Source organism: Artemia franciscana, chromosome 19 (assembly GCF_032884065.1).
Source record: "Artemia franciscana chromosome 19, ASM3288406v1, whole genome shotgun sequence".
NCBI classification, from domain to species: Eukaryota; Metazoa; Arthropoda; class Branchiopoda; order Anostraca; family Artemiidae; genus Artemia; species Artemia franciscana.
In genome coordinates, this window is record NC_088881.1 from 32508796 (window position 1) to 32532552 (window position 23757).

General features: G+C 36.3%; 2 protein-coding genes across 5 annotated transcripts in view; one reads left to right on the plus strand and one right to left on the minus strand.

Moving 5' to 3' along the window:
• Positions 1-774: 774 nt before the first annotated feature.
• On the minus strand, positions 775-20286 carry LOC136039579 (uncharacterized). Of its 2 annotated transcripts, XM_065723432.1 has the most exons (3): positions 20082-20277; positions 11147-11244; positions 775-1561 (listed from the first exon to the last, which is right to left on the minus strand). In XM_065723432.1, the coding sequence occupies exons 2-3, from the start codon at positions 11240-11242 to the stop codon at positions 1235-1237; spliced, it is 423 nt and encodes a 140-aa protein (XP_065579504.1). In that variant the 5' UTR covers positions 11243-11244; positions 20082-20277; the 3' UTR covers positions 775-1234. The 2 variants fall into 2 exon arrangements, 1 of the variants encoding a protein (XP_065579504.1); XR_010620481.1 differs by lacking the exon at positions 11147-11244 and having other exon boundaries at positions 20082-20286.
• Positions 20287-22485: 2199 nt separating this feature from the next.
• LOC136039580 (rabenosyn-5-like) overlaps positions 22486-23757 on the plus strand; it is a 79904-nt gene continuing 78632 nt past the window's right edge. Inside the window, exon 1 of one of the 3 annotated variants that reach the window (XM_065723433.1) lies at positions 22486-22718. The gene's annotated coding sequence lies outside the window, so the exon portion shown is untranslated. The remainder of the gene's footprint in view (positions 22719-23757) is intronic. The other 2 variants (XM_065723434.1, XM_065723436.1) reach the window with 2 other exon arrangements.

Genomic DNA, 23757 nt, shown 5'->3' on the forward strand with positions numbered 1-23757 from the left:
AATAAAAAAACTAAAAAATCTAAAAATCTAAATAAACTAAAAAAGAAAAAAATAGGAAAAAAATAAAGGAGAAAAACAAAACTAAAAAACGAATGTATATACAGACCGGGACACCGGGATACAAATGACGACCGGGACACAGGGAATATAAATGACGACCGGGACACAGGGACACAACTACAACGGGGACACCGGGGGAAACAGGGGGATATAAATGACGACCGGGACACCGGGACAGGGAATGGTCGATTAGCAATCACCATCAACAAAGCTCAAGGGCAATCATTAGAATCATGAGGTATAGATCTGAATACAGATTGTTTTCCCATGGACCATTATATGTTGCATGTTCAAGAGTCGGTAAACCTGACAATCTATTTATATGCAAAGACAATGGGACAGCAAAGAATGTTGTATATTCGCAAGTTTTACGTAGTTAAAACCATATATATATATACATATATATATATATATATATATATATATATATATATATATATATATATATATATATATCTATCTATATTCACAGGTGGGACATAGGGACACAACTACAATGGCGCGTAACTATTATGGCGCGTAACGACTTACGCGCGCGGGGGGGCTTGGGGGGGGCGCGAAGCGCCCCCACCAACTAGGTGTTGGGGTGGCGCGAAGCGCCACCCCAATAGCTAGTATATATATATATATCTTATTACTAGCTACTAATTTGCTCAAAAACATTAGCCATCCTTCTTTATTTTTGCTGCTCCTAAGCAAAAAAAAATCAGCAAAAATGAACTAGAGTCTTTAATTGTCAACAAATATATTAGATTTTTTTTCAATAAGAATTTTTCCTTTCAAGAAGAAGAAGAACACAAAATTATATTTGATTTATTTTAAGATCTGATTCAAGCATTCTTCCTTCTTTTACTGCTTCATAAGCAATATTTGCAAGGGCAAGTGAAAATGTTGCTACAAATGTTAAGATCACTCTCAAACTTTTAAACCAAGGTGCATATCCAGGTGCAAATATATCATTGAAAAGAGACAAAGTTAAACCTAGTATAATCATTGACGTTTTTACATCAATACTAGGTAACAGAGTAAGAGAAAGCCAAGCAAGAAGAGGGGGCGTTACACTAAATCCTAAAGATGCCCAAGTTGGTGTTAAACCGCTATCTTTAACAACTGCCACTCCCCATCTAGCACCTCCAAGGAAAGATAATATAGTAGCTCCGTATATAACTTGACTTTAATGGACTTGAGGCACATAGTATCCAGTGAGTAACATTACCACTGGGGGCACAACAAAAGGTACTAGGCCCCCAACACCCAACCAGAGTGCAGGTTTCGGTGCCTCCTTTAAAGCTTTTATGTCCATAATGGGTCTGCGTCCAACTGGTTTCTCACTTTCCTCCTTTTTGATGTTTGGTTGATTGGGACTTCTTTCGGACCACCGTTTGTGACACGCTGAAGTGCTGATAACGTGTGCATATACTTTCCTTAGTGGAGTTGCCACTGTCTTTATAGGTGTTACTGCTTTAAACATACCCGCTACACAAGGCATTTCAACTGAGACCTAAAATAAAACAAAATTTACAAGTATAATTTAATTAGTTATGATTATACATGATTAAATACGACTATTTCATATTCTTAACTAGTATTAAATATGATTTAAGAGCTATTAAATTGAAATTAAATAGTAGTAAATATGATTCAATAGTTACTCTATTACATTAGCTACTAGTTGTTGCTTTATTCATTCCACAATTTACATGAGTAGGTGCACAAAGTACAGCATAGATCTTCAGCGGAAGAACAGAAGATAATTCTGGGGTTCCAATTCCTTAAAACAAAAAGATTGAAATATACCTACTTATTGCATTAGAACATAATTTCCTCTGCATCTTTATAGGCTTTGTTTGGTCTTTTTTTTTAATACATCCATGGTAGGACATATACTGAATGCTAAAAAAAGACAGGAAAAACTTGCAAACTGGACAATGAAACTAACCAATTCATCGTTATGTCTTGTTAAAGAAGGAATGGAAGATCAAAACTATAGTATACGGAATTGGCGTTTTGATGCCAAACAAAAATTGATGCAAAAAGCAAAATTTTCAAGCAGTTGCACACAAGATGATTTTGTTATCTCTAAGTACCAGGCCGCACTTTTCCAGGTTTTTGACATCAATGAACTTAAGATGAATTGTGTTGCGAGAGCAACACTTTGGTTTTGTCCCGTTTTTTTTTTGTTTTTTTTTTCGCCGATATCGGCTTATTCCTGGAAACTGGTAAGGGTCTAACCTGTGCGGTTTTTATGGAAAGTGTGGACCTAAGGCCGGATTGATGAATATGGCATTACATTTTGGAAAGTTCCGGAGACCTCTTGCCTGGGGCCAAAAAGGATTGTTTTTGCTTGTCTACGAGCCAGAGCCTATGGTGTGCGAAGTGAAGTGGAGTTATGTAGCCTATGTCAGAGAGGAGTATCTGAAGTTGTGCAGACAAGCCCCACAGCCAATATATCTTCTTTGAGTGATAAATAGAAAAATTTACAGAAGCAAAAAAGCGGCATTTTCCCACGGGTCTGAAAGTGCTGCCGTGATTTTGGCTGGGTTTATCATTTGTTTTTTCGGACTTGGGATTGAGGTAGAGAAATGTTATCCGATGTACCTCTTAAACTTTAAAAGTTCTGTCATTGCTAAAGAAATTGGAGCTTATCCTTAGCTCCTTTCTAAGTGGTGACGTTAGAAAGTTGGCCTACGGCAAAAAAAATCAACTTTTAAACTAAGACAGATACAATTTTTTTTCGACGGCAATCGATAGCTCTTGATGAGCTGATCAAAGTACATGTCATCCATTTTTTGGTACAAAATTTCCTTCACGAGATATACTAGTTTGAAAGTTTCAAGGGGTTGACAACTTCAGTAGTAGGGAACTTGTGAGACATATAGGGGACTTGTAAGGAAAGGTCGGCTGTTAGCTCATAATCATCTTCGGCAGTAAGGGGTTTGCAAAATGTGCATTTTGGCGTACCTATTATTTGTTTCCAGTGCATTTGATGGTAAGACCGAGTTGGTTCTAGTGGTAAGACATGTAGGAAACTTGTAAATAATAGTCGTCTGTTAGGCTACAATCAACTTTAGTGAAGAGAGATTTATAACTTTTGTTAGTTGTTGTAGCCTACCCATACTCACTCTAACCTAGAATTAAGTGTTTACGCAACGGGTAAAAACGATAACGTAAAACAACGAGGCAGTTTCGTAATAATTAATAGAGTGTCATCTATGGTATTTTGATCCTGAAAAGTTACGGATAGCTTTATAATACCAACTAGATTATATAAGATATTGTTCCAAGTCTCGATCCGTCACGATGTCTACGATTGAAAAGGATAAAGTTCAACTGGCTGCAATGTCAATTTAGTCCCTTCTTTCGATATTCTTTTGTTATTGTTTTTTCAACGCTGAGGAATAGCCTTTGATCATGTGATTACTGATCGCGTTCTTCTTTGAACATAGCGTTTTAAAAGCTACGATAGGTTGACAACTTCAACGTTTAACCGACAGCAAAGAAACAAAACCAAAGTGTTGCTCTCGCAACACTTTATTCGGCGAAGCCGGACAAAGGTTGCCGCAACACTTCACGTTGCTCAGGCAACGTAGGTCTAGTTCAATTTGCTTCTCTCTAAAATTTAAGCAAATAGTTAAAATACCAACAAATAGGATAAATACCCCTCTAGATTTCATTCTTACTAATCATTCTTTACCCCCTTGAAAAAGAAAGACGGAAAACTTGGTTTTGAAGGTGTTCGTTCTATTTCAGTCATTCCTATATTCTCTAAACTACATGAAGGATTCCTTGCAGATTGGCTGAAGGAGAAAATTCTACCTTTGACTGACCTGAGACAATTTGGAAACATCAAGTCCGCTTCTACTTCCCAATACCTTTTTTTTCTTATAGACTCAATTGGGAAAATTCTCCAAGACCCTAATTGCTGGCTAAATTTAATTTCCATTGACCTTCAAAAAGTGACCTTGTTAAAAACAATATTTTAATTAAAAAACTTGTAACTGATTTTAAGATTGATTTTTTCCTGGTTAGATTGGTTGCCTCCTTTTTATCAACTAGCCGAATAATAAATTTTTATTTTCTTTTTTAATTTTTCTCAGGCGTTTTTTTTTTTCTCAAGATTTAATATTTATTACACCATAATCGTGGGTCAGGGTAGAAAAAATGTGCCAAAGTCGTCCATGAATTTGGACTGAACAAAGTCGCACAGTCTATTTTTGTCTTTTTAAGCAAAATTTAATCCAGTAATTTTCTCTTCATGGACTGTAAAACAAAATCCTCTAGATTTTTTCTTGTTAGCTTTAACTGTTAAGATAAAAATGAAAAACATTTATCATTCCTGATTCAAATTTGAACTGAAATTGTTTGAGCGGGCAGATTTCTTATCCAAGGGAAGAGTGAGAAATCAAGAAAAATAAAAAATACTATTTATAAAAACAAATCGCTTCGTAACCATTCCCAGCTTTTCTACAATGGAAATGGAACCAGAGAATCCTATTTTTGATCTAACAAGACACTTTACAATGGCCTTATAGATAGAATTTATAACACAATATTATTTAGATTTTCACGTTAATTTTTACTTTTGAGACAAAAATGAAAAATAAGAATGAGTTTTGAGTGAAATTTAAAATAACTGATTTAAATGGCAGCTTTTTTCCCATTGAAATAGTAAGAAATCAAGAAAAATATAAACCACTACTACTAACAACTAATAACTTAGTTATTATTCACTACCCTTTCACTAAAAGAAAAGGCGCCAGAAAATTTCATTTTGATACCACACAGCACTAGAATAGCATTATAAGATGACTTTATAAAAAAAAATGTCTAATTTTTGGAGATAATTTTTATTATTAATATAAAAATGGAAAACAGTTATCAGTCCTGAATACAGTTGAAATGATTTTTTTTTGCATATGCATCTTTTTTTTCCAAAGATATTGTAAGAAATCATCAAAATATAAACAATTAGTACTAGTAACTAATTGCTTAGTTATTCTTCACGACCCTTCATCCGAGAAATGACATCAGAAAGGTCTATTTTTGTTTTGTTTTTTATTTGGCAACTTTTTCCCCTGAGAATATTTTTCAGTTTTCATTTGCTAGGAGTAGATACAACGTATCAAATACTACAACCACCATAGGACAAGGTTCCCCCCCCCCCAGCAACCTGGGGGAGGCAATTTGTTCTTACTAGGTACATAATAGCTAAAGGGATGCTTTGGCAGACATCCCATACCACGAACCATTACATTAGCAATAATTGTACGACTGGTTGAGTTAGCTCGTTGAGGGTGACGCAAATGTTTAACCGAGCTTAAACGTGTGCTGGAAATCAAAACACATGACAGGAATTCAAAAGAGAGAAAACACGACCAGAGTAACATGAACATATGATCAGAGTATACAAAAAGTCAGAAATAACTAGATCTAAACGTGTTAGATTATTCATTCCCCTTCAATTATTTTTCTTGCACTTGCAATTTGGTTGATTACACGTCTTTCATCGGTTATTTTTTAACAAAGGTAGGACAATAGGCAATTTGATTTGGAATTTTTATTTTCTTACTATCTCTATTTTACATTACCCTCAAACGATGCCCCCCCCCCATGAAAAAATTACACTTTTAAGATTATGATTTTTGGGTTTGAAACTTGGTCGTTGGTACGTGAAGCTATAAATTTTTAAGGTTTTATTTCTTTTTTACTTCAGGACTCCAACCCTATCTACCTAGTAATTCATATCACCAGTTTGAAAATACTTATCAAAATGACAATTTTTGGGATTGTTAAGGGGGTGAAATTTGAACTTAATCCATAGATTTTATTTAGCTTAGGCATTCACTGGGAAGTAAAGAATAAAATTGAAATTTAAACACATTTTAATACGTGAAAACATGTTATAACATAGCATTTTGATGGTACAATAAGACAGGTCAACAAATACATTAGCGGATTCTGAAGAAAAACTACCAAAATTGATTGCTATAAATTAAACAAGAAATTATCCATTAAGAATCAGGATGAAACTTTCTGAGATTGTTAAGAGGGTGAAGGTTGACTTTGTTGAATTTGATCAATAGGTTTTTTCGAGCTTCAAAATTCACTAGAAAGCAGGGGCGTAATTTACTACGGGACGGGGGGGGACAACCACTCCCTCCAGACCCAAGTTTACCCTCTCCCAACAATACCTCAATTTGACCCTCCACCATCTGCTATTTAGTTCCCATAAAAAATCTTGTCAAAATTAAGACAAGCCAGCATAAACAAGTACCAGAGAAACAAGTAAGTTTTTCTTAGTATTACATAAAAAAAAACTAGTTTTTTTTAACTGAAAGTAAGGAGCGACATTAAAACTTAAAACGAACAGAAATTACTCCGTATATGAAATGGGTTGTCCCCTCCGCAATTCCTCGCTCTTTACGCTAAAGCTTTTAATTGTTTTAAAAAGCAGAATTGTGGCAAAGAGTTCTAATAATTCTTCTATAACTTGATTAATTTACTTGAAGCAGTAAACATTTGGTGTACAAATAGTTGGTGTTAAAAAAGGGGTATAAAAAGACTTATCAAAGAGATAGAGTATTCAACTGAAGATTCCTTGTGACAGGTAGGATTGAACCTGCAAACCATCAATCAGAAAGTCCACTAAGCCATCACAAGGTATTATTAATGATAATTCTTCAAAAACTTGATTAAATTACTTGAAGCAGCACCCAATGGTTGTTGTACATAGTATAACTACAATGAACGTGAATACATAATATGATGCCTTTTCTATCCACTTTTGTAATTTAATAATTGTTTCTTCAGAAAATTAAATTTTGAAACTCAAACAGGGCCCCAAAAGGTAAAATAATTGTTAGTAACCCAAAATTAGAAAATTTTTTCCTAAAAAATCAGTTTACTGAGAAAAATAGCCATTTAGAACCGATTCAGAATTGGTATTTATTATTTCAAGTACTCTCAATATTGCAACGCTATTATGGAATAAAAATTTACAGAAATGTTCAGTATAATCTTCTATATATATAAAAATAAGTTGTTTGTTTGTGTGTTTGTTTGTATAAAAATAAGTTGTTTGTTTGTGTGTCTTTCGACTGACGTCATTATAAGGATTGAGCTGTATGTCGTCATGAAGTTAGTTGTCGTCATGTTTGTTATGACGATGCTTATTATATGACGTCATTATAAGCATTTAAGAAGATCGTTCAAAGAGAAATTTTTAATTGTGAATGACTGAAGAACCTACAATGGCAACAGCCGAGGAAGCTGCTCAAAGAGTCTATGCCAAGTCTTTGAGGAAGACTTGCAGCTGATAGAGAAAGTAAGAAAAGAAAGCGTGCCGAGGAATCATATCTGATCTGTATTCAGATCTATACCTCATGATTCTAATGATTGCCCTTGAGCTTTGTTGATGGTGATTGCTAATCGACCATTCCCTGTGTCGCCGTCGTCATTTATATATCCCCCTGTGCCCCCGGCGTCCCCGTTGTAGTTGTGTCCCTGTGTCCCGGTCGTCATTTATATTCCCTGTGTCCCGGTCGTCATTTGTGTCCCGGTGTCCCAGTCTGTGATTTCTCTTTGAGTGTCCCGGGCGTCATTTATATTCCTTGTGTCCCGGTGTCCCGGTCGTCATTTGTGTCCCGGTGTCCTGGTCTGTATATACAATCGTTTTTGAATTGGTCTTTTTTTTAGTTTTTAGTTTTTTACCTTTATTTTAGTTTTTAGTTTTTTACCATTATTTTAGTTTTTTTAGTTATACCTCATGATTCTAATGATTGCCCTTGAGCTTTGTTGATGGTGATTGCTAATCGAACCTTCCCTGTGTCCCCGTCGTCATTTATATATCCTCCTGTGCCCCCCGGCGTCCCCGTTGTAGTTGTGTCCCTGTGTCCCGGTCGTCATTTATATTCCCTGTGTCCCGGTCGTCATTTGCATCCCGGTGTCCCGGTCTGTATATACATTCGTTTTTGAAATGGTATATGATGAAATAAATTTTTGTATTTTTCCCTTTTTTTCTTTTTAGTTTTTTTTTTGGTTTTACTTTTTTTTTAGTTTTTTTCTTTTTTCTTTTTAGTTTTTTTTATTCTAATTTTTTTTTAGTTTTATTTTTCTCCTTTATTTTTCATTTTTTTCCTTTTTTTATTTTTGTTCTTTTTTAGTTTTTTTTAGTTTTTTAGCTTTTTTAGTTTTTTTTTATTAGTTTTTAGTTGTTTTTTGTAGTTTTTACCTTTTTTTGTTTTTTTTACTTATGTCCTGGTCGTCATTTATACTCCCTGTGTCCCGGTTGTCATTTGTGTCCTGGTGCTTTGTTGATGGTGATTGCTAATCGACCATTCCCTGTGTCGCCATCGTCATTTATATACCCCCCTGTGCCCCCCGGCGTCCCCTTTGTAGTTTTGTCCCTGTGTCCCGGTCGTCATTTATATTCCCTGTGTCCCGGTCGTCATTTGTGTCCCGGTGTCCCAGTCTGTGATTTCTCTTTGAGTATCCCGGGCGTCATTTATATTCCTTGTGTCCCGGTCGTCATTTATATCCCCCTGTGCCCCCCCGGCGTCCCTGTTGTAGTTGTGTCCCTGTGTCCCGGTCGTCATTTACATTCCCTGTGTCCCGGTCGTCATTTGTATCCCGGTGTCCCGGTCTGTATATACATTCGTTTTTTAGTTTTGTTTTTCTCCTTTATTTTTTTTCCTTTTTCCTTTTTTTTTCTTTTTTAGTTTATTTAGATTTTTAGATTTTTTAGTTTTTTTATTAGTTTTTAGTTTTTTTTTTCTTTTTAGTTTTTTTGTAGTTTTTACCTTTTTTTTAGTTTTTTATTTACTTATGTCCTGGTCGTCATTTATACTCCCTGTGTCCCGGTCGTCATTTGTGTCCCGGTGCTTTGTTGATTGCTAATCGAACATTCCTTTTGTCCCGGTCGCTTTCTCTTTGAGTGTCGTCATTTATATTCCCTATGTGCCGGTGTCCCGGTCGTCATTTGTGTCCCGATGTCCCGGTCTGTAATTTCGTCAGTTGAAAACATGACGTCAGTCGACACACAAACATGACGTCACCCGACAGACAGACCCACACACACACAGACAACTAATTTATATATATATAGATTGTTTTCATCCGTCACGATGTCTAAGATTGAAAAGGATAAAGTTCAACTGGATGCAAAGTCAATTTATGTTTGACGTCACCCGACAGACAGACCCACACACACACAGACAACTTATTTATATATATATAGATTGTTTTCATCCGTCACGATGTCTAAGATTGAAAAGGATAAAGTTCAACTGGATGCAAAGTCAATTTATGTTTTTAACGACGTAAAACTTGTGAATATACAACATTCTTCGCTGCCCCATTGTCTGTGCATATAAATAGATTGTCAGGTTTACCGACTCTTGAACATGCAACATATAATTGTCCATGGGAAAAACAATCCATATTCAGATCTATACCTCATGATTCTAATGATTGCCCTTGAGCTTTGTTGATGGTGATTGCTAATCGAACATTGCCTGTGTCCCCGTCGTCATTTATATATCCCCCCTGTGCCCCCGGCGTCACCGTTGTAGTTGTGTCCCTGCGTCCCGGTCGTCAATTATATTCCCTGTGTCCCGGTATACATTCGTTTTTGAATTGGTATATGATGAAATAAATTTTTAATTTTTTCCCTTTTTTTCTTTTTAGTTTTTTTTATTGGTTTTTACCTTTTTCTAGGTTTTTTAGTTTTTTTCTTTTTAGTTTTTTTGAAGTTTTTATCTTTTTAGTTTTTTTATTTTTATTTATATTTTTTTAGTTTTCTTTTTCTTATTTTTCAGTTTTTTTCCTTTTTTTAGTTTTTTTTTCTTTTTTAGTTCTTTTAGTTTTTACCTTTTTTAGTTTTTTTAGTTTTTTAGCTTTTTTTAGTTTTTTTATTAGTTTTTAGCTTTTTTTATGGTTTTTTCCTTTTTTTAGTTTTTTACCTTTTTTTTTAGTTTTTTTAGTTTTTAAGCTTTTTTAGATTTTTTTTATTTTTTTTTCTTTTTAGTTTTTTTTGTAGTTTTTACCTTCTTTAGAATTTTGCTTCTTTTATATTAATGCTAAAGCCAAAGTTCGAACCTGGAACCTCTTGAACCTAGAACCTGGAACATAACGCCTTATCAACTCAGCTACATCGGCTTGAATACATTCGTTTTTGAATTGGTATATGATGAAATAATTCAGACGTCATATTATATGATGAAAAAAATTTTTAGTTTTTTTCCTTTTTTTCTTTTTAGTTTTTTTATTGGTTTTTACCTTTTTTTTTAGCTTTTTTAGTTTTTTTTCGTTTTTTCTTTTTAGTTTTTTTGTAGTTTTTATCTTTTTTAATTTTTTTTTATTTTTATTCATATTTTTTTAGTTTTCTTTTTCTCTTTTATTTTTCAGTTTTTTCCTTTTTTTTAGTTTTTTTCTTTTTTAGTTTTTTTTTAGTTTTTTAACTTTTTTTAGTTTTTTTAGTTTTTTTATTAGTTTTTAGTTTTTTTTGTAGTTTTTGCCTTTTTTTAGTTTTTTCAGTTTTTTTTTAGTTTTTTACCTTTATTTAGCTTTTTTAGTTTTTTTTCTTTTTAGTTTTTTTTGTAGTTTTTACCTTTTTTAGTTTTTTTTCTTCTTTTGTATTAGTGTGAAATAATTCAGACGTCATATGCGGACAAACACGACGTCACTCGACAGACAGACAGACAGACATAACCCACAAACAACTTATTTTTATATATATAGATAGATGTGCTGGTGTCCCGGTCGTCATTTGTGTCCCGATGTCCCGGTCTGTAATTTCGTAGGGCGAAAACATGACGTCAGTCGACAAACAAACATGACGTCACTCGACAGACACACACACACACAGACAACTTATTTTTATATATATAGATAGAAGATAGAAGATATAAGATGTGCTGGTGTCCCGGTCGTCATTTGTGTCGCGATGTCCCGGTCTGTAATTTCGTCAGTCGAAAACATGACGTCAGTCAACATACAAACATGACGTCACCCGACAGACCCACACACAAATAGTATTATTTGTAGTCTTATATTATCCTTGTTACACAACAACAAAAATATTAAATACCTTGCGATGGTGTACTGGACCGTTCCTCACCTTCAAAGTAAAGGTTGGTAGGTTCGATTCAACGTGTCGCAAGGATACCCAGTTTACTTCTCTCATTTCTAAAAGGAAAAGGATAGGAGCCTTTTCTACTCTTAATTGTGTAATGTTGAATTTTTCAAACAATATTAAAATATATCAATTTGTTTCTTTTTGCTTCTGGGTTAAAGGGAGCCTCTGTGAGTAAAACTGGGAATGTTTGTCATATGACGCATATGACGCCTGAAAAATAAAGAAGAAAAAGAAAACTAAAAAAAGAAAAAAAAGAAAAAGGTAAAAAACTGAAAAAAGGCAAAAAAGAAAAAAAGCTAAAAAATAATAAAAAAGCTACAAAATTAAAAAATATAAAAACTAAAAAAGAAAAAAATTAAAGCATGTTTGTTTTTTTGCATGTTTTAGGGTTTGCATATGATGTCTTAAAAAAAAAACAACCTAAAAAGCAAAAAAAACTAAAAAAAAAGAAAAAAGGTAACAAATGATGACCAGGACACCGGGACAGAGGGAATATAAATGACAAATGGGACACTCAAAGAGAAATTACAGACTGGGATACCGGGACACAAATGACAACCAGGACACAAAAGACGACCGGGACACAGATAATATAAATGACGACAAGGACACAGGGACATAACTACAAAGGGGACGCCGGGGGGCACAGGGGGATATATAAATGACGAAGGCGACACAGGGAATGTTCGATTAGCAATCACCATCAACAAAGCTCAAAGGGAATTGTTAGAAAAATGCAGCATGAAGAATTATCAGAAATAATACCTTGTGATGATGTAGTGGATGAAGCCAGACTTTCTGATTGAAGGTTTGCTGGTTCAATTCTACATGTCACAAGTGAAATTCTTCAAAAGTATGACATCAAGCTGTTTGACATCAAACTCATTGTTTTTCTGCTATCAAGTTGACAATTTTGACAATTTGCCCAGCTATGATGTTAAATGAAAATGACGTTACTCTATTACTGCAGTTTACTTGTTACTGTAGTTTTGGACTGCAGTAAAGAATCTTTGCCAAAAATTGTTAAAAATTCAATTTCCTTTAAAAGTGCCTTATAAGTTTCTTGTGACACTTGTTTAGAAATGCAATATATTTTAATACATATTTTAAGTTTTAATATTACTCTCTACTGTACAGTATTAGCAAAATTTCGTCAAGATTATGGGGGGGGGGGGAATTGGAGTATAATAAAGGCATCAATATCCTTGTGTATCTCCCTTTGGTCTTTACTCTTCACTTAAATTGGGACAACAGCCAAAGAACAATCAGACTGGAAATGCAGCACACTCATGAGGATATTAAAAACAGGAGAAGCTACTGATCCAATCAACTGGCTGGGTATTGAAATGAACTCATTGCTTGCTTTTGCTTATATATTAATGCTAATGTTTGTGTGCTTGCTTGCAGTTGCCTTATTATGCTTTTGTTACAGGTGCTTGGGTCAAATATACGTATTAACTGAATAGTACATGAAAGAAATCATTGCATGGTGTCAGAAGTTCAACATGGATAGTACACCAGCTCCATCAATCAACTGGTCAAGCCCCAACCTAAAATTAGAATGGAGAAAATTTAAGAGACATTGTGAGCTCATGTTTTCTGGTCCACTAAGTGGAAAATCAGATGCAGTGAAATGCTCATACTTACTTATCTGGACTGGAGAAAAAGGACAGGATGTGTTCTCCACATGGACCTTAACTGAAGCGGAGGCAAACAAGCCAAAAGTATATCTAGACAAGTTCGAGAATTATATTCAGCCAAGTGCAAACCCCATCTTTGCCAGATACATCTTTCATCAGAGAAACCAAGCGGATGGAGAGACCATTGAGTCATATGTCACTCAGTTGAAAGTACTTGCCAAGGATTGTGAATTTGATACCCTAGAAGACTAGCTAGTTCGAGATCGGTTGGTCTTTGGAGTCAAGAATGCAAGAATCCGTGAGCGGCTTCTCAGTGAGGGAGCCACACTGACCTTGGCTAGAGCAGTTGAGTGCAGTCGAGCTATAGAAACTGTGCAAGAGACCCAAACACTCATGCTTAACGAACAGACGCAGATTCCAATTAAGCAGGAGGTGGAAGTGGTTCAAAGACGAAAAATTCCCCTGCATGCTATTTCTGTGGTGGCCCATACTCAAGAAGCCATAAGTGCCCAGCAGAAGGGAAGCAGTGCAGCAAATGCAGGAAGATGAACCATTTTGCCAAAATGTGCAAGAGCAAAGTAGTACATGAACTTGAAACAAGAAGCGAAGTGGAAAATGGGAGAGAATTCATGATTGAGTTCATTTCCACAGAAGAAAAGGTGGAAAAGCCTTATGCTCTGATAAAACTGACAGAAAACGATAGTGAATTGGCGTTCAAGATAGACACTGGTGCCGAGGCCAATATTTTGCCACTCAAAGACTTCAACAAATTGGCAAGAAAGCCAGCACTGCTGCCAACTGCTGATGTGCTGACCAGCTACACCGGAGAACAGCTAAAGGTACTGGGGACAGCCAACCTAAAAGTTCAGTACAAGAACCAAACCCCCCAGACCCATACCTTCCATGTGGTCTGCACAGATAGAGCACCCATCCTCAGCCGCCAGTCCAGCGAACGACTTCAGCTGATCAAGTTTGTCCTCAGTATCAGCAATCCAGCCCCAATCAGACCAGTCATCCAAAAACTCTTAAACGAATTCAGTGATGTCTTTGAGGGCATAGGGACACTGCCTGGAACCTGCAAAATATATCTGAAAGAGGGTGCAATCCCTACTATACAACCGCCAAAACGGGTTCCTTTTGCGCTACAAGCTATGTTCAAAGAGGAGCTAGACAGACTGGAGTCACTTGGAGTCATAGAAAAAGTGACCAAGCCAACACAGTGGGTGAATTCCTTGGTTCTGGTGAGAAAGGCAGATGGGTCACTCAGGATCTGTTTGGACCCTGTTGACTTAAACAGAGCAATTGAGAGACCGCATTACCCTATACCCTTATTTGATGAAGTAGCAGCGAAGTGCAAAGGTGCAAAGACGTTCTTTAAGATGGATGCCCGTAATGGATACTGGTCAATGGTGTTGGACAAACCATCCTCTGAGTTGACAACATTCAACACCATGTATGGCCGGTATAAATGGAACCGATACCCATTTGGACTGATTTCAGCACAGGACGAATACCAGCGAAAGATGGAGGAGGTATTTACAGAACTGGATATCGGGCTGATCGTTGATGATACTGCAGGCATTGGTTGTAGTGATGCTGAACATGACGCCAAGCTGAGGGCAGTACTCCAAGCTACAAGAGACAAGGGAGTGCGTTTCAACAAAGAAAAATGTGTTTTTGACACTACTTCCATCACCTACTTCGGACACAGACTGACAACAAGCGGCATTTTGCCCCAGACCCAGAGAAAACCCAGGCGTTAGAAAACATGCCCGCACCCCGAAACCAGGAGGAACTACAGACATTATTAGGAATGTACAATTACTTGTCTAGATACATCCCCAACCTGGCTACGCTGAACAAACCCCTCAGAGACCTGTCCAAACAGCAGAAGTTCGAATGGAATACAAGCCACAAGGAGGCCAAGAGAGGGATTCAGAACGCAATCTCCAAAAACCTTTCCTACTTTGATCCAGAGGCCAAGGAGATAGAGGTGATCACAGATGCTTCCCAGCATGGTTTGGGTGCCCAGCTATCAACAGACGGAGCAACCGTCGCTTTTGCATCTTGTTCTCTAAGTGAGACAGAGCAGCGTTACTCCCAAATGGAAAAAGAGATGCTCGCAATAACCTTTGCTTGCAAAAGATTTCACCAGTATCTGTTCGGAAGAACGATATGCGTGACCACAGACCACAAGCCTCTTGAGTCGATTTTTGGGAAGTCTATACAAAGGGCACCTCCAAGGCTGCAGCGAATGATGTTGGCTATTCAGCCATATGATATCAAGCTTATATACAAACCTGGAAAGACTATCCCTGTAGCAGACACCTTATCCCGCCTGCACCTTGCGGATACAGACATTGAGTCGCAGGTAGACATCGAAATTCTGGTTCACTCAGTCCTTCAAACTGTACCCATAGCAAGCCAAAGGCTTGCACAAATACGTAAAGAAATGACTAAAGACGAAACACTGAACTCCCTGTTGGAAACAATAAAAGTGGGTTGGCCGAACAATAAAAAGAGCCTAGACAGAAAACTTGGGCCCTTCTGGAGTTATCGTCATGAGTTGGCAGAACTTGATGGCCTTGTTGTTAAAGGGGAGCGCATAGTCATCCCGAGATCCATGAGAGCAGGCATATTAGGCCAATTACACTCTTCCCATTTAGGAGTGGCGAAGACCAAAGAGAGGGCAAGAACGTCTGTATTCTGGCCAGGCATCACTCGGGATATCGAGAGGCTGGTCAACTACTGCGAGGTATGCGCCAAGTTTGCCATGAACCAACAGAAGGAGCCGATGATCCTGCATAAAATACCCGACTACCCATTCCAGCATGTAGCTGCTGACCTGTTCCAGCTCAACGGACAGGATTACATAGTCACTGTCGATTACATGAGTCGGTTCTTTGAGGTTGATCGCCTGACAAACACAACGTCACGGCAGGTCATCAACAAACTGAAATCTCACTTCGTCCGATATGGGATTCCCGAGCGACTTACAACTGACAATGGCCCCCAGTTCAGCGCAAAGGAATTTGAGCAATTCATGACTGACGGGGAATATTACACTCAACCTCAAGCCCAAACTACCCTCAGTTCAACAGCTTAAGTGAAAAGGCTGTTCAAATAGCTAAAAGACTCATGGTGAAGGCTGTTGAGAGCAAGAGTGAACTGTATCTGGCACTATTGGAGTATCAGAACACACCCGTTGATGGATTTGCCCCAGCTCAAATAATGGTGGGACGCCAACTGAGATCACTCCTGCCCAGCATCACACAAACGTTGCAACCAGGAGCCTTCCAATTTGACCGATTCAGACAACAGAGGGAGAACGCCCAAGAGGCACAAAGTAAACACTATAATCAGCATGCAAGGAATATGGAACCACTGAAAACGGGTCAGAAAGTGTGGGTTCAGTTGACTGACCAGGGAACCTGGAAGAAGGCAACAGTTTGCAAGACTGGCGACAGCCCTCGTTCATACTATGTGCGTCTCAAAGAAGGAGGGACGTTCCGCCGCAACAGAATACACATCAAATCAAGACAAGACCCGATGGCGACTGACCTGCACGATGGTGCTAGTTTCCAAGTCGAAACTTCGAGCGTCTCGCCATCGAAGAATGTTCCCAATCCCTTAGCTGATTCCCAAGAGACTACGGACCCCCCTACAGTGGAGTCTCCAACACCAAAGCATGGTGTCACACACAAAGAGGTGGAGGCCACGGACCGGCTCAGGCAGAGCAGATTAACCATGGAAGAAGGGCGATGGCAACTCGTTCTGGTCGTCAGGTGAAACCCCCAACAAAGTTGAATTTGTAGAAAAGAAGGGAGATGAAATGAATTGATTGTACCGAATTTAAAAAAAAAAAAAAAAGATGAAATGAACTTATTGTATTGAAAAAAAAAAAAAAAAAAAAAAAAAAGATGAAATGAACTTATTGTACCGAATTAAAAAAAAAAAAAAAAAAAAAAAAAAAAAAAAAAAAAAATGAAATGAAATGAACTTATTGTACTAAAAAAAAAAAAAAAAAAAAAAAAAAAAACGTTCTGGTCGTCAGGTGAAACCCCCCAACGAAGTTGAAGTTGAGTATATACAATAAAAAACATCGTTGAATCACATGAAGAAAAGAAGGAAGATGAAATGAACTCATTGCTTGCTTTTGCTTATATATTAATGCTAATGCTTGTGTGCTTGCTTGCAGTTGCCTTATTATGCTTTTGCTACAGCTGCTTGGGTCAAATATACGTATTAACTGAATAGTACATCAAAGAAATCATTGCAGGTATAAGTTTACTGTCCTTAGCTGGAAAGATGCTCTCACACATTATTCTACAAAGGATGTAAACAAACTTGATCATCACCTCCAAGACAAACAGTATGGCTTCCAGCAAAGTCACTCATGTGTGAACCTTGTATTCACACTTAGACTTCTTAGTGAAGAAATGAAAGAATGACATTCCAAGATTTACATAGCCTTTGCAGACTTTCAGAGGGCCTTCAACTCTGAAGATCATTGCAGACAACTTAGCAGTGTCTGATTAAAGCAATACCCAGCTTCAAAGAATTACTTGACAATATCACAGTAAAGGCAAACCATCTTGACCTATGAGTGAATGCAGAGAAAACCAAATGCATGGCAACTAGTGACTCTCCTCTGTCCATTAAATGTGGTATCCAAGATGTTGAACAAGCGGTCCAGTTCAAATATCTAGGTAGTGTCATTGAGAAAACTGGCTAGACAGTGAAATAAGTGAAATAAACAAGTGAAATAAGTGAAAGTAATAAGTGAAAATAAGTGAAACAAGTGAAATGATTGAAATTAGACAGTGAAATAATTCACTGGAATAGGACAGGCAAATGGTGCCTTCAACAAATTATGTTGAAGGTCTCAGAGATTTTCTCTGTGCCTGAAGCTACATCTTTTCAACAGCAATATTATGCCAGTACTAGTCTATGCAGCAGAAACATGGCAGGTGAATCAAGAACAAGAGAGAAGAGTCCTGGCTTTTGAAAACTAATGTCTTTGTACTGGACATCCACTGATAAAAAAAAATGACAAACCAGTACATCTGTGAAATGATGCAACAGCCTCCAATAACCAACATTTTCAGAGTCAGAAGGTGGAGATATTTGGGCCATGTCCTATGTATTGGTAACCATAGACTTCCAAGAGCCACTTTACACTGGCAACCACCAGGAACTTGTAGCTGGAGAAAACCCAGAAACACAGTGCATCAGACCTACCAGAGGGATCTATGCAAGCTGCACAGCTCTTCCAGAATGAGAGAACTTCACTGCTACAGAAAACCTGAGGAAAGATTGGCAGCTCCTCCTGGATGCCCTGGGTGCCTCAGGAGGCACAAGTGTAACTATGACAAGTCCTCATTAGTATACTTCCTAAAACAGTCTTTAAGAATGGTCTCTTGCTCATATGATAGTGTTTTATTACTTGGAATTTTGTAGCTGACAGACATATGAAATTTATTAAATCAATTATGTAGTCATACCTAAGTCATGACAAATAAATTCCCTAATATGATGATTAAAAGCAACAACTAATAAATTAATAGGTTGAAGAAGGCTAATTTAATTGCTTGATAAATATATCACTGTTCATATTATTGACTTACAAATAAAGTAAACATACCACTTGATGCCTTTTTTATGCTCTTTATGAATATAATAATCACTTCTATTGCAAATTTAAATTTATACACTTTTTGAGCTCTTAAAAATGACCAAAATATCTCAAACTTTGAACATACTTGTAGCTGAGAGACATATGAAATTTATTTAATTAAGTAGTCATATCTAAGTCATGACAAATAAATTCCCTAATATGATGATTAAAAGTAACAATTAATAAATTAATAGGTTGAAGAAGGCTGATTTAATTGCTTAGTATATTTGCACTGTTCATATTATTGACTTACAAATAAAATGAACATACCACTTGATGCTTTTTTATGCTCTTTATGAATATAATAATCACTTTTATTGCAAATTCCAATTTATGTACTTTTTTAGCTCTTAAAAATGACAAAATTTCAATTAAAGCATGAGTTATTGGTTGTTTTTGACAAATTAATACTGCATTTTCTCAGTGCCAAAATTATTTATAGTTAGGTTATGTTAGGTCAAAAAGTGTTCAAATTCAAATTAGTGATAGAAGCAATTATAATATTCATAAAGAGAACAAAAAGGCATCAAGAGGTATTTCACTTTATTGGTAAGTCAATAATATGAACAGTGATATATTTACAATTGTTCAAGATATCTTAGGCCTAGACTATATGTAGAAATTAGCTGATTTTTTGTTTTATTAATTTGCTTTATGAACAAACTGTTAATAAAAAAAAAACACACACACAAAAACATACAAAAGTAGAGAATCAGCAAATTTGCATATATTCCCAAGGGTTACATCCACCCTGTGAGATTATTGGGGGTGGATGCATTGAAAGGGTAGTGATTAGTATATTTAAAAGAGCAATAGCCAGAAGTGTATCATAGATCAGCCCCTAATCTAGAATTTCATTGGAGCTATATCAGGTTGTATGTTAGTCTTATAGCCAACTATAAATTAGGTCAGAAAAATAAAAATGTAGGCTTCTGAGCATCAGACAATCAAAAACTTATCTAGGCTATGTTCTATCTGTGCAAGAACTGTCTTTGGTAAAATTCTAGTTTAGCAATTTCTTGCTATCTTGGAAAGGAATTAGGTTAGGAAAATGAAACTTTCAGGGATGGGTCTAGGGGCTAAAGAATATCCCAGGAAGGTATTTTAAAGTACCCACCTCCACTCCTTCTCCCTCTAGAGGGCCCTGAAATTTACCTAAATGACAAAGGTCAGGACCCTCTAGAGGGAGAGGGAGTGGAGATAGGTACTTCATAATACCTTCCCAGGACATAGGCCTACTTTAACCTGTAGACCCATCCCTGAAAGTTTTATTTTTCTAACGTAACCTCTTTCCAAGATTGCAAGATGCCACTAAACTAGAATTTTACCCTAGGTCTCTCTTCTATATTAGGAGCTTTTTAGCGCTTGGGCTATGAATCAATTCTTAAGTTTTAATCCCCTAACTCAACATTTTTCTAGGATCAGTGACAATAAGTATAATCCTTATATCGCTCCAAGCTGCAATTTAAGGTAATAAGTCCATCATCAACATTTTTAATAGGCCTAGTAGATTTACTTGAAGGAATATTTTCAAAGCAGAATGATTAAGCTTTTATAAGAGTTGACTCACTTCCTGAATCCAAAATGCTGAAATGAATATAGGCTACTACTTTGTCTTCACTAGGCCATGAAATATATCTTCGAATTCTTTGCTTCAAAACGCGCCATCATTTGAAAATGACCTATTCTGTTTTGGGTGCGTTCCTCGTCTTAATTATAATTAATGATAATTAATTTTTTCTAGCCCGCCTCTTATCATCATTACGTTGAATACACCAGTGTTTTCACTATGGGGATTTCCCCCCTAAAATGGGGATTTTTAAGTCTTTTAGGGGCGAGAGTTTTGTTTTAGGGATTTGGGGATTTTCTAGGGATTTCTCCTCTCCTGTGGACTTTAAGGGAAATTTTGGATTAATTTGTTCATCATCATTATCTTCTTGATCAGAGAAGCAGGATAATTCGATTTAGGATCTGTTTCCTAGCCAATTGAACTTGGAATCACAGAGAAGAACTTCTTCAGTTGCTTAAAAATTTTTAACACCACACGGATTTTGAGATGTACAAGAGTCCTAAGTAACAAACTAGCAACAAAGAACTGTTTGAAACAGTTCCATGCTGATGTGGACTTCAAACAATAATTTCAGCTTGGACTGTTCTCGATTAATGAAGTCATATGGTTTGTCATTTTTGGGTTGTTTTTTCATAAGATTATTTGGTAGATAGCATGTTATTTTTTACAGGTCAGATAAATAAAGTTATAATATATTTTGATAGTTTTATAGGGTACGTAGCTGTTCTTACTGTAGTAATTTTTTTTGACAAGCATTGCATGTACGATTCTTTTTCTCTACAGTACTTGTATGATGTTTACGATTTTTGTGTAAAATCAAAAAAAACTTGAACTCGAACTTGTAGCCAGCTTTATAAGTGCTGACGTGAATAATAGAGGTAGGCTATAACTATCCGAACACCTCTCTTACTGTTTCATTACCCTAGTTTTTAACAGACAAACAAACTGACAGCCATTGACAGCCATTAAAAACAATGGCACATGTAGGAATAAATGGATTGTGTGCTTTTGGGAAGCCTACGTACCCAGGGGAAAATCATCAACCTCCATACTATAATTGGTAATTTTTTTGTTGTTCAATTTTTTTGACTTACAAATAAAGTGAACATACCACTCGATGTCTTTTTTATGTTCTTTACAAATATAACAATCACTTTTGTCGCAAATTCAATTTAAGCACAATTTGAGCTCTTGAAACCAAAATATTTCTAGTTTTGGGGTATAAACAAAGCTTAAACCATTGGTCTCAGCATTGAACTTCCTGCAGAAGGACTATGTGGAATCAACCAGTGCTTTAGAAATCGATGTGAACAATCGGAAGTTTTAACTTCCCCTTGAAAGCGTTTACTTGGGTCCGAACGGAAAAGATTCCCTCTGTACGCCAAGGTCAGAGACCACCGTCCCCCTTGATTCAATCGAAGTAGTTCTCAAAGCTACACAGGCGTTCCATATCTTAGTAGTAGGCCAGATACAGAAAAGGCTCCATCTCGAAGACAACATTTACAAATATGCTGAAATGGTTTACCCAGTGTCAGCCCAATCACTTCAGACTGCCTCTCTGCTACTTTTTGTTAGGAAGTATGGACAGATCCCATAGGACGGAACCAAAACCGAGCAGGAGTGGAGGAGGCAGAGCCTCATCGATATTGAAAACGTCAAAACAATGGATGCCATGACCTGCTGGTGTTTGGTATTGGTGAAAAAAAAAATGGTGCCGGAACGGAATTTGTATCCTAACCTGAAACCGGCAATATCATTTATTTCCACTGTTCCATTTTCAAATGTCAATGTCGAGAGGTTTTTCAGTGCTGTAAAAGTAGTAAAAACTGACCGTCAGAATAAATTGATAAACTTTGCGGGGGATTCTAAAAACAAAATATGGAATGAAAAGGGCTCAAGAAAGTGTGGAGTTTGAAGATGATCAGTTACTTCACCACATGAGAACGGTGAAAGCTTCAGCCACCATACAAAAAATGTTGAAGACACATCAGGGGAAAATAAGGTCTGATTACGTTTTACAAGTTCCGATTGAACATATTAAACATCTTGTACTGTAATCTACATTAAAATATTACATTTTCTTTTCTATTTGCTTAATATTATTTGAAGTATATTTAAAGCTATTTGTATTTAGCTGATGATTAAAAAGCACTTTAAACGGCATGACAAGACATTCTATTATGGTAGTGATAGCTAGACTTCAATCTAAGAAGCCAAAAACGTTACCTTTCAATGATACGGGTAAAATGAAATAGGGAAAAGCGGTTGAGGGAGTAATTAGAAAATTGGAGATTTTTAGGGATTTTGGAACTGAAGATGGGGATTTCTAGGGATTTTTCAGCTCTTTATTAGGGATTTAAAAAATGAGAAAGTGAAAACACTGGAATACACTCTCTAGAGCCTAAATTCGATAGAAAAATAAGGAGCAGAATAAAATAATCTATATGAATAATCTATTGAATTTGTCCTCATGTTGTAGCCCCTAATAATAAGGAGCTCAGACGTCTTTTTGCATACTTTATTTAAAAACTTAAGGTGTGTTTTAGTCAACGGTATAGGCCTACATGGGAGATGGATCATTAGCTAAACCTGGAAACTGCTGAGAAAAGTGAAGAAGGGATAGCTTAGATAAGGCTGGTAATTTTTTACTTTTAAACTTCTCTGCACGTGAATTTGTGTGAAATTAGCTGAATCTTTCAGCTTTTTGTAAACAAGCTGAAAATACCACTAGGTATTTTCTTTCACTTAGGCCTGAGATAGCTACTCTCCAGAAGAAAGTAGGCTAGCCTACAATTAAACAAAAAGTGACCTTAGATTTCTGATCATTTTATTTTAATTTTATGTTTTTTTTATAATTTATTTCCAACCACCCTTTCATGGCTTCACATTGGCTAGCCTAGGCCTATATAAGACCAAACAACTGATAGAATTATTTCTTTATAGCCTAATATGCAGAAATTATTTTTGGTAAATATTTTGCAATTCATACAAATGACCTACAAATAAAGTGAATGTACCACTAGATGCCATTGTTATATTAGCTTAGAGGGAAAATACATTGTAGCTATATTTTAATTAAATATTTAGTTTGTTTTTTGGGTTGGTATTTAGTTAAGATCTCAGCTGCAAATACTAGTGCAAAAGCTTTATGTTTAATAGAGAGGAGAAGAGGCTTGTACAATAATTATCTAAGTGATAGATCATATGGAAACAAAAAGAGTAGAGAAAGCATTAAAATATAAACTAAGGAGGTGTGAAGTGGGGGCCATGGATAAAATTGCCAAGGATTTGAAAGAATACAGCTAGATGGCATTATAGTAAAATATCCTACTGACATGTTACTAAACTGAGAGGGAGTAGTCAATCTGGACTTGTCCCATTTAAAAAAAAGAACAGGGCCACAATTAGCAATAAGAAAAGAGTTAAAGAGAGATGGGCAGAATGTTTTGAGAGTGTTTTAAACTGAGATACAGTTGCAGAACAAGATATAGAGAAAAATGAAAAAGTTTGTAATACCTTGGATGTGGAGAAAGATTTGTTTTGTAAAGAAGAATTAGTGACAGCACTAAATGGATTAAAAAATAATTGGGGAGAGTGGGGTACCTTGAACCAGATTTCAGTTTTGATTTTTTTAAAGGCAAACCAAAAGACCTTTCAGGAAATTTTTTACATCAAA

What these genes read in the sequence shown, in the direction of transcription:
- LOC136039579 (XM_065723432.1), bottom strand. Translation starts at nt 11,242, where the DNA reads ATGAGAGAAGTAAACTGGGTATCCTTGCGACACGTTGAATCGAACCTA. An exon ending in GTCCAGTACACCATCGCAAG is followed by an intron (nt 1,562 to 11,146) that starts GTATTTAATATT and finishes GTTTTATTTTAG; the next exon opens with GTCTCAGTTGAAATGCCTTG.